Source organism: Erinaceus europaeus, chromosome 3, assembly GCF_950295315.1.
Source record: "Erinaceus europaeus chromosome 3, mEriEur2.1, whole genome shotgun sequence".
NCBI classification, from domain to species: Eukaryota; Metazoa; Chordata; class Mammalia; order Eulipotyphla; family Erinaceidae; genus Erinaceus; species Erinaceus europaeus.
In genome coordinates this window covers 69,116,641-69,127,609 of record NC_080164.1, presented here as the reverse complement: position 1 = coordinate 69,127,609, position 10,969 = coordinate 69,116,641, and the positions used below count along the sequence as shown (strand labels likewise).

Genomic DNA, 10,969 nt, shown 5'->3' with positions numbered 1-10,969 from the left:
TTAAAAAAAAAAAAAAAAAAGACAACTCTTGAGTAGCATAGCTCTGGTTAAAATTATTTGACTACTGAAAAAATAGTTGCAGTTAGAGAACATTTTATTAAAGCCCGAATTAAGATTATATTCATAAAACAAACAGGTTTTTCATTACATATATGTTTTAGAAAACAAGACAATTTACCTGAAGTAAACTAATCCTGGACTCATATTAGCAATCAACATTTAAATGTAATCCCTGGACTTCTATTGCTAGTTCCAGTTGTTAACCATCAGTATCTTCTTATAGCCTGTTAAAAAGAAGACAACACTAAGTAATAGTGAAATATTTGGACAAGAGAAAGCACTTCAAAAAAGCATGAGATCTTAAACTGCAATTTTCAAATGGGGAAAACCTTTTTTTTTTCTCTCTCTTTTCCCTACCAGAGCACTGCTCAGCTCTGGTTTATGATGGATGGTGCTGCAGATTGAACCTGGGACTCTTAAGTGTCAGCCAAGAGTCTTTTTACATAACCATTATGCTATCTCCCCCACCCTAAGGCACTTTAAAGATTTCATTGTACATATAGGGAACAGGCAGTGGTGCACCCACTTGCACACACAAATTACCAAGTACAAGGACCCAGGTTTGAGCCCTTACTCTCCACCTGCATGGGGGAAGCTTCAATAGTGGTAAAGCAAGTCTGCAGGTGACTCTCCCCTTTTAATTTCTGTTTATTATATCAAGTGAAAATATAAAGTAAAAAAGAAGAGATGGCTGCTAGGAGCCATGGATTTGTGTGACAGCACCAAGCAGCAGTAATAACCCCAGTGGCAGTTAAATATAAAAGAGTTTATTAAAAAATTTCATTGTAAATGTAGTTTGTCTTTTTAAATGCAATTATCTCTAAGATGCTTCTTTTATTATCTTTATTGGAGGCAATCAGAAATTGAGAGGGAAGAGAGAGACAGAGAGGAGGAGAGACAAAGAGATACCTGCAACCCTGCTTCACTGCTTACAAAGCTTTGCCCTGCAGCTGGGGATGAACCCGGATCTTTATGCGTTGTAATGTGTGTTAAACAAGGTGCAGCACCGCCTGGCCCCTCTAAGACACCTCTAAATGCATATAGCCTTCATGCAACAGTTCCCAGAAATCATTGTTCTCAGGTTTCTCATTAGCTCATAACACAAAAGCCTATAAATCATCAAAACGAAAGAGTTAACTTTATATTTTACTATTTTTATTTTATTCCTTTTTTTGTTGTTGCCCTTGTTTTTATTTTTGTAGTTATTATTGCTGTCTTTGTTGGATAGGACAGAGAAACGGAGAGAAGAGGGGAAGACGGGGAGAGAAAGATAGACACCTGCAGACCTGCTTCACTACCTGTGAAGCAACTCCCCTGCAGGTGGGGAGGTGGGGGCTCGAACCGGGACCCTTACGCCGGTCCTTGCACTTTTTCTCGGTCCTTGTGCTTAACCTGCTATGCTACTGCCCGACTCCCTATTTTACTATTTTTAAATGGATGTGATAGTATTAGTATTTTTTCAATTCAAAATGAGAGTTCAACATAATTTTGCTGAATTTTCACTTTTATAACTAGTATAAACATTTCAGTGTTTTTAAATTTTCAAACTCAACTGGGAGGGGCACTAGGTGGGAGTTTTCTAATTGGTTGTTCCATCATAGATGCTTTGGATCAGAAGACCAGCATCCTGTGCTATGTTAACTACAAAGCAGGATTTACACTTAGCTCAAATCAACTGCTTTGACTAAAACAATATTTCCAATTCTAGCCCGTGACCTACCCATACTATTATAACGTCTGCACTTGGTGAGCAGATTTTAATGTGCTAAGAAAAGACTGCTATCAAACTAAGTTTTCTTAAAACTTGAGATACACAGGGAATACCAGATAGGATATTTTCCCCCTTTATCTTTTTTTTTCTTATCCACTAGGGTTATCACTGGGGCTTGATGCCTGCACAATGAATCTACCACTCCTGGTGGGCATTTTCTTTTTATTGGATAGGACAGAGATAAACTGAGGAGAGGGAGATAGACCCTTGTAATACTGCTCCGGTGCCCATGAAGCTTCCTTCCTGCAGGTGGAGATCAGGGACTTGAACCTGGATCCTTGAACAAAGTAGTGTGTGTGCTCAACTGAATGTATCACCGTCAGGTTCCCACTTTGCTACTATTTTTATGATTTTAACATCCCTTACTTCAGCAGCAAGAAAAGGGAGATGGTATTTACTACTTACTCATTAAGCCCTTAAGCTGACCAAAACTCACTGTTTTGTTTTTTTGTTTAATAACTGAGCTCTTTGGGAATCCCTTGGAAAGCTTGCCCAAGATAGGAAGCTTTAGTTCTGATGCTTTAGCTCTGATGTTACTGAGGTCAGGACAGTGGTTCGCTTCAGGAGATTTTGTCATCGTGCATCCACAAAGAGAGCAAACTGCTGGTGGGGGCACTGCAATTCGGCCTTTTATTGTCATCATTCCTCAGTAAACTAATAGAGCAAGCAGTCTTTCAGGAAAAGCCATGCATATATGAGGCCCCTTAAAAAAAAAAATAAAACACTAAAAAAGGCATGCAGGGAATATTACCTGTCATGGGTTGCTGTGTTTTTGCGCCTTTCCTCTAGACCATCCTGTTTTTCTGACTGGAAGCCCCAGAAGCAGCAGCACACAGGCAGGAGTGGAGTACAGCACTTCACGTTACTGGACACACAGCCTTTTCACGTGACTCTCAAAGTTAAATACTGTTTCTACACTGCTGAACAAATAGCTTTTATAATAGTTGTTAGAAGAAAAATTGCTGATATAAATAATAAAACTACCCTTAAACTACCCCTCATTACTCATTTGTATTACTTGTATTCCAGCATTTTAAATTATCTTTGCCTCAGCAAAACTGTGGTAGTATTTTACTTTTATCAATTTTACGGCCATATAAAATACTGTCTATCAAAGAAAATTTGCGAAGCACTCAAGTATTTTCTATTTTATGCTAATTTGTTCTTTCTGCTGTTAAAAACTTACGCTTCCAGAAATGAGACAGTTCCTGTTTGATTTACAACTGTGCTGTTCTCAAATCTTTGAAGCAAAGTTCTATTTTTTAATTATTTTTAAATTTTATTTACCAGAACACTGCTCAGATCTGCCTTATGTTGGTGCGGGGGGATTGAACCTGGGACTTTGGAGCCTCAGGCATGAGAGTCTCTTTTGCATAACCATTATGCTATCTACCCCCTCCTGAAACAAAGTTCTATTTGTTACTAACTAAATTACATATATATCTGTAATTATTTAAAACTATTGGGAGTCGGGCTGTAGTGCAGCGGGTTAAGCGCAGGTGGCACTAAGCACAAGGACCCGCATAAGGATCCTAGTTCAAGCCCTGGCTCCCCACTTGCAGGGGTGTCGCTTCACAAGTGGTGAAACAGGTCTGCAGGTGTCTATCTTTCTCTCCCTCTCTCTGTCTTCCCCATCCCCTCTCCATTTCTCTGTCCTATCCAATAACAATGACAACAATAATAACTACAACAATAAAACAACAAGGGCAACAAAAGGGAATAAATAAAAATAAATATTAAAAAAAAAAACTATCATGATCAGTCCCTGAATTTTAGTTTGTTGCCCTTGTTTTATTGTTGTAGTTATCGTTGTTGTTGTTGTTGATGTCATTGTTGTTGGATAGGACAGAGAGAAATGGAGAGAGGGGAAAATGGGGAGAGAAAGATAAGACACCTGCAGACCTGCTTCACCGATTGCGAAGCAACTTCCCCTGCAGGTGGGGAGCCAGGGGCTCGAACCGGGATCCTTATGCTGGTCCTTGTGCTTTGCGCCACTGAATTTTAGTTCTATGAGAACCAAGGAACAAAAAACTTGGGAGTTGGCAAAGTGACTCATCAGTACGTAGAGCTTATGCCTTCCACATGTGAGGCATTGGATTCAGCCCCCAGTATTGCAAGCAGGCAGCAAGGACAGAGACAAGTGGTTCTCCATAGATGGTGGGGTGGTGTTTAGTGTCTCCTTTTCTACCTCTCCCTCCTTTTCATAAAAAATATTAAAAACTGGGCCAGGAATGTGGCTCAGTGGCAGAGTGCATGTGAGAGAACATGGGTTTGTTTCCTGGCATGACACAAAAAAACTTTGAAAATTACATTTTTCTCAATAAGCATTTATTTTTACCCACAAAGTAAACATATACACAGTAATTAGGAATAACAAAGGGCTACAATTTCAATTTCTAAAAATAATGCTCCATCTTCCTCAACATCTACCTCTTAAGAGAGAGAGCAGGTGTCTTTCACTTCTTAAAACTTGATGAAAGAGCAGTCAGCTACAGACTTAGATTTCGATAGCCTACTCCCTGGTCTAAGGATAGGCGGATAAGAAAATCTGCTTTTAAGTTAATCAAGAAAACTTGTTTTTTTACAACAGAAGATCATATATTCACCTATCTCCCTTTTAACTGTGGATAAATAGTTGAGACTAGTATGCACATCATTTGTAAAGGAAAAAAAAAGTAGTGGTCTGGGAGGTGGAACAGTGGATAAAATAAAGCATTGGATTCTTAAGCATAAGGCCCTGAGTTTGATCCCCAACAGTACATGTACCAGGGTGATGTCTGGTTCTTTCTCTTGTCCTACCTTTCTCATTCATAAATTAAAAAAAAAAAAAAATTCTGGATCTAGCCCCCAGCTCCCCACCTGCAGGGGGGTCATTTTACGAGCAGTAAAGCAGGTCTGCAGGTGTCTTTCTCTCCCTCTCTCTGGCTTCCCCTCCTCTCTCCATTTCTCCCTGTCCTATCCAACAATGACGACATCAATAAGAACAATAAAACCTACAACAAGGGCAACAAAAAGGAATAAATAATTTTTTTTTTTTTTAAAAAGTACACCTGATGGATTTCCTTGACAAGGCAATGAAGAACTTAATGCTCATGTGCAATATAAAAATCTCGGTTTTCTTATTTTAGAAAAAATGAGAAATTATGTAGTAAGACTCAGGAGATTGCTTACCAGGTAGCATGTGCCTTATATATAAGGGCCTGGCTTTGAACCATAACACTTACGGCACTCCAAGGATGGCTAAGTGGTACTATGATCTCTCTTATTTCTGTGTCTCCTTCCTTCTCTCCTTTCCTGGTGGTGATTAAAAAAGGGGGGCGGAGAACAGGCTCGGGAGATGGCTTCCAAGGTCTTAGTTTAAATCCCTGGCACCACCATAAATAAGAGCTGAGTAGTGCTCTGCTTAAACTGGGGGTAGGACGGGTGTGGTGGTAGAGGGTGGGGGATAAAAATAAAAGGGAAAAATTCTAAAGTTATCTAGTGCTTAATAAATAGACAATGAAAGATGTTCCCAGGTTTTGAATTCTATATATAGTAGGATGTCTAATAAAACTAAATTTCTCTCTTGTCATTTACAAGTTTAATGTTCAAAAGTGTGATTTTACACTATAACAGAGTGCCTCTCCCAGTGGTCTGAAACAACACAATGCTTATTAGTAAACAATATGCTTTAGTAGATAGATATTTAAAGACCAATCAAAATGTATCTAAAATATCTTAGTCTTTGTATAACAACTCAGAACCTGAAAGGTAAAAAAATGTACATCATTTTCAAATATACAAACTGCCTTTAAAAAAGAAAAAAAACCTTTAATTCAAGCCAAAGTTCTGACCATGATGCTGAGATTGGGACATCAGCTAGGAGATTGGTGTTCCACGCTGAAGGTCGTTCCTGCCTATTTCTACAACAGAGCAACAAAGATTAGTCAGTTGGCATATTCTAAACTTTTTTTTGAAATTATTTTTTTCTTAACCAGAGGACTGCTTAGCTCTGGCTTATGGTGGTGTGGGATATTGGAGCCTCAGGCATGACAGTCTCTTTACATAACTATTATGCTATCTACTCATACCCAGTATTTTAAACTTCAATTACATAAACACCGCTAGTGGGCAATATACATGTATTAAACAGAAATACTATAGGTAGAGACTAGTGAGCTATTACCCACATTTTGCAAATGGGGAAATAGAGCACAGTCAAAAGCTATTTTGGGAGAGAGAATGCCACAGAAGCTCAGCCATACCTCTTAGTAATAAGAGAAAGAGAAGTACAAAAAGATGTCAACATTCTTGCAATAACAGAATACTTCTTTAAATCCAAGAGGACCAAATTTTTAAAAATTATATATATATTAATTTATTTTTAAAATTTATTTATTTATTTATTCATGAGAAGGACAGGAGAGAAAGAACCAGCCATCTCTCTGGTACATGTGCTGCCGGGGATCGAACTGAGGACCTCATGCTTGAGAGTCCAGTGCCTTAGCCACTGCGCCACCTCCCGGACCACTAAATTGTATTTTTATTTATTCCCTTTTGTTGCCCTTGTTTTATTGTTGTAGTTATTGTTGTTATGGATGTCGTTGTTGTTGGATAGGACAGAGAAAAATGGAGAGAGGAGGGGAAGACAGGGGGAGAGAAAGACAGACACCTGCAGACCTGCTTCACTGCCTATGAAGCGACTCCCCTGCAGGTGGGGAGCCAGGGGCTCCAACTGGGATCCTCATGCCGGTCCCTGCACTTTGCGTGATAATGTAAGATTTTAATAGAAATACATTCTCCATTGAATGCTCTACACTAATAATTGTCACACTTATTTCCCAGGTACTAAGAAAGAATTAGTACCTGCTTAAAAGTGTCAGTTCTTCCAACCTAATATTTCTCAAGTTAAATTGTGTAGCTTTAACACAGGAGCACATTAATACATAAATTTCCCCATCAATATAACGATAACCAAATACTTGGTAGTATGAAGCACAAGGATCTGCGTTTGAGTCCCCAGCTTCCCACCTATAGGGGGGCACTTCAAAAGCGGTGAAGCAGGTCTGCAGGTGTCTGTCTTTGCCTCTCTATCTCCCCTTCCTTCCTCAATTTCTCTGTCCTATCCAATAATATGGAAAAAGAGCCTCCAGGAGCAATGGATTTGCCAGCACCAAGCCCCAGCAATAATCCTGGAGACAATAAATAGACAACTGGGGGAAGGAGACCAACTTCTTCAGAGTATGTGCCATTCTGTTATCTAAAAGATTTCTTTATGAGAGTGAGCGAGATCTCAGGGCACCACTCCCCTCTACCTAACTGTGGTGCTGAGAACTCAACCTGGACCTACTGGAGCCTCAGGCATGCAAATCCTGTGCGGAGTGCTCCCTCAGTAAGCTATCTTCCTGACATTTTTGCTTTTATTTTCTTAATTTTTGCTTTTATATTTATACACTAATGCAAGTCATATTATCTTAGTTCTAAGAGTCCTTTGAGGAGAGACAATGATGAATTATAATGCACTATAGGTAAGAAGAATGTAGAGCAAGCTAGAAACTGGTTTCAAAGAATGTTTAGTCCAAGTAAGAGCCTTTAAATGTCTTTAAATATGTCAAGGGGGTCATGCACCAGACAAAGCAAATTTAGTTTTCTTTCTGGAAACTGGAGGCAGTGGAAAAAGTGAGTGTGCACTCTGGCTCAATGTAATGAGTGGGATGCCTCCAAATGAGAGCCTCTTGAATGCAACTGTTGGCCTGGTTCCTGATATTTTTTGTTCTATGCTCTGCAAGCTACTTACCTAGTAAGGCTGTATTTTCACCTGCATCTTCTTTAAAACTGGCATCACACTGTGACAGAGTTTCACTGGTGGAAGATGATGATGGTAAATTGCTTCCTTCACTTCTGTCATCATCTTGTAATGTAATGCTCAAATCAGCAGACGGGACACTGTCCAGGGGAGGTTCTGTAGTGGGCATATCCCGCACATCCTCATGCTCTCCTCCCTTGAGAATTGAAACAAGCAAAAACACCTTTTCTAAGTAACACAAAGCTTACCAACATCTTTTGTAAATAAATTCACATAGAATACTTATTTTAAACATCATGACAAAAAAAACAAAACCCATCAATGTCTTGTTTAACATCAGAAAAAGATTACTTCCAATAGGCAGCTGTCTCAAAACAATTCTCCCCTAATGTAAGTAATGCACAGTTTTAAACTATTGACAAAAAGTAAAGGTTTGTTACAAATGCACTTTCCTGCTTTCCTCAATGGAGATGTGAGTCAGTGGGGCCAAGTGGTGAAGTACCTGGTTATGTGCACACATTACAGTGCACAAGGACCCAGATTCAAGCCCCTGGTCCCTAGCTGCAGGGGGAAAGAGCTGCACAAGTGGTGAAGCAAGGGGTGCAGGTGTCTTTTCTCTTTCCCTCTTTTCCCCCATACCTCTCAATTTCTCTGTCGTTATCCAATAATAAAAATAAATTAAAAACTTATGTAAAGAGAAAAGAGAGAGCTGTGAATCAGCTCCAGGTCTTTGCTGCTTATCCACCATAGTTGTTAGCCAGGAGCTTGAACCGCCTCATGATGCTTTACAGAGAGGAACTAGGGGTGAACAAAGGTTCTGAACAATAGGGCCTCAAACTCTATTTAGCTCACCCAAAAATGATCAGTTCTGGCCCTGTCCCTATTGACAGGGTATCTATCAGCTGTCAGTCTTTCTCCATATCCCATTTGTTACTTTAAAGAAGAAAACACATGTGGTCCAGGAGATGGTGCAGTGGATAAAGCATTGGACTCTCAAGCATGAGGTCCCGAGTTCAATCCCCAGCAGCACATGCACCAGAGTGACACCTGGTTTTTCTCTCTCCTATCTTTCTCACTAATAAATAAAGTCTTGGAGGAGGAAGAGGAGGAGACAACAAACTGACAAAAGCGAGGGCAAGAGCCCTATTGGCATTTTTTTATTAATACCAGAGTCAAAGTTATGTTGCACTAGATGGATGTGCTGATAAAGGGACCTACGCAAGAGGGCTTCTATGAGATTCTGTGAACCTTGACTCACACTGTCACCTTTGTTTCAAGTGAAAAACAAGTCATTCCATTTTTCTTCTCCAGATCCTTAGGAGCAAGGGCACTGCTGGCAAACTGCTCTACTCCATGTTCTAGGAGCCCCTGCTCCCTCCCAAATAAATACCAAGCTGTATACTACTGCTTCATCTCTGTAACTAAACATCCTCAGAGCAAGACTGGTGACTACACACTACATAATGGATCCATCCCACTGAATTGCTGTGATGTCTAGCTTCCACTGAGCCTACCCTGATCTACCTTCCTTTCTTTCTCTTTCTATCACAGTGCACTGCTCAGTGCTGGATTATGGTAGTAAGGCGGATTGAACCTGGGAGCCTCAGGCATGAAAGTCTGTTTGCATAATATTATGCTATCTCCCCAGGCCCCTAATCTATTTTCCTAGGTATTTAAAAAATGACTGCCCAACTGAAATACCTTCCAGTCTAAAGTTCTAAATATTGAACCCTGTGGACATTCCATCAATCTATATAGCATGCTGATCTGCTGGATAAATCAATCCTTTAACACTGAGCTCAGATGTCTGTCTAAAAACTCACTTCTGCAGCCCAGGAGATGGCAACCCTCAAACATGAGGTCCTGAATTTGATCCCTGGCAACATATATACCAGAATGATGTTCTTGTTCTCGCTCATAAATAAAAACATTTAAAAACTTTTTTACTAAAGTTTTTAAATATTTATTTATTCCTTTTGTTGCCCTTGTTTTTTATTGTTGTAGTTATTATTGTTGATGTCATTGTTACTGGATAGGACAGAGAGAAATGGAGAGAAGAGGGGAAGACAGAGAGGGGAGAGAAAGATAGACACCTGCAGACCTGCTTCACTGCTTGTGCAGCTACTCCCCTGCAGGTGGGGAGCCGGGGGCTCCAACTGGGATCCTTACACTGGTCCTCACGCCACCTGTGCTTAACCCAACTTCCAAATAAAAACATTTAAGGCAAAAGAAAAACTCAAAACTCATCCCCTGCTATCGACTGTAAAACATCAACCCCCTAATAAAGAAATTAAAAAAAAAAAAAAACTCATCCCCTTTATCTTTCCATTGTGATCTGGCAGACTGCCCCTTCTCCCCTATAGTCTCATACTACCTCTTCAGACTTGTCTGGGTATTTGCTCATTAATCCATAAAGTGAAATTGTGAGCCCATAGGCAGAAGGGCAGCCTTACTTTTCTGTCTACACAAAGCCAAGGTCAGATCCAGGCCTTAGATGGCATTCCTGTGAACAACGCTTGCCGAAAATAAGTGAAAACAGCAAAAAACAATAGAATGTCAGTGTGGTTATAGCTGGAAATGTAAAGAACAGCTCATGGTTGTCCTGTATTGGTGCTTTTCCTAGAAATGAGAATTAGTTACTGTGTAAGACTGTGTCAAAACCATCTATAAAATCCAAGGGGAAGGGGCCAGTGGTTATGCAGACAAAAGCATACTTGTCCTCTAAAGACTTAAGAATCAACTACTTGGGGAGTCGGGCTGTAGCGCAGCAGGTTAAGCGCAGGTGGCGCAAAGCACAAGGGCCGGTATACGGATCCTGGTTCGAGCCCTGGCTCCCCACCTGCAGGGGAGTCGCTTCACAAGCGGTGAAGCAGGTCTGCAGGTGTCTAGCTTTCTCTCCCCCTCTCTGTCTTCCCCATCCTCTCTCCATTTCTCTCTGTCCTATCCAACAACAACAATAATAACTACAACAATAAAACATGGGCAATAAAAGGAAATAAATAAATAAAATAAATATATAAAAAAAAAGAATCAATTACTTGGCAGTCAGGCAGTAGTGCAGTGGGTTAAGCACTGGTGGTGCAAAGTGCAAGGACCGGTGAAAGGATCCCGGTTTGAGCCCCCGGACCCCCACCTGCAGGGGAGTCGCTTCATAAGCGGTGAAGCAGGTCTGCAGGTGTCTATCTTTCTCTTCCTGTCCTCTCTCGATTTCTGTCCTATCCAACAATGACAGCAATAACAACAATAAAAAATAAAAAATATATGTAAATGTAGATGCATTTCCAAAAACAAAACTCGTAAGAATTAACAAAGTCCATGTCTTAACTGGCTAGCACACCCGCTTTGCTGTGTGC

The 10,969-nt window shown here is 40.2% G+C and overlaps 1 protein-coding gene and 1 non-coding gene across 3 annotated transcripts in view; both read right to left on the bottom strand.

Moving 5' to 3' along the window:
- Positions 1–76: 76 nt before the first annotated feature.
- RNF149 (ring finger protein 149) overlaps positions 77–10,969 on the bottom strand; it is a 41,228-nt gene continuing 30,335 nt past the window's right edge. The window contains exons 6-8 of one of the 2 annotated variants that reach the window (XM_060187433.1): positions 7,608–7,812; positions 2,583–5,733; positions 77–284 (exon numbers count right to left, since the gene is read on the bottom strand). In XM_060187433.1, the coding sequence (XP_060043416.1) occupies positions 5,690–5,733; positions 7,608–7,812 (249 nt within the window). In that variant the 3' untranslated portion in view covers positions 77–284; positions 2,583–5,689. Of the gene's footprint in view, positions 285–2,582; positions 5,734–7,603; positions 7,813–10,969 lie in introns of both variants that reach the window. The other variant, XM_060187434.1, reaches the window with a different exon arrangement.
- Positions 2,367–2,482, bottom strand: LOC132537971 (small nucleolar RNA SNORD89). The gene has a single exon (XR_009549370.1). It is a non-coding gene; the product is annotated as a small nucleolar RNA SNORD89 (small nucleolar RNA).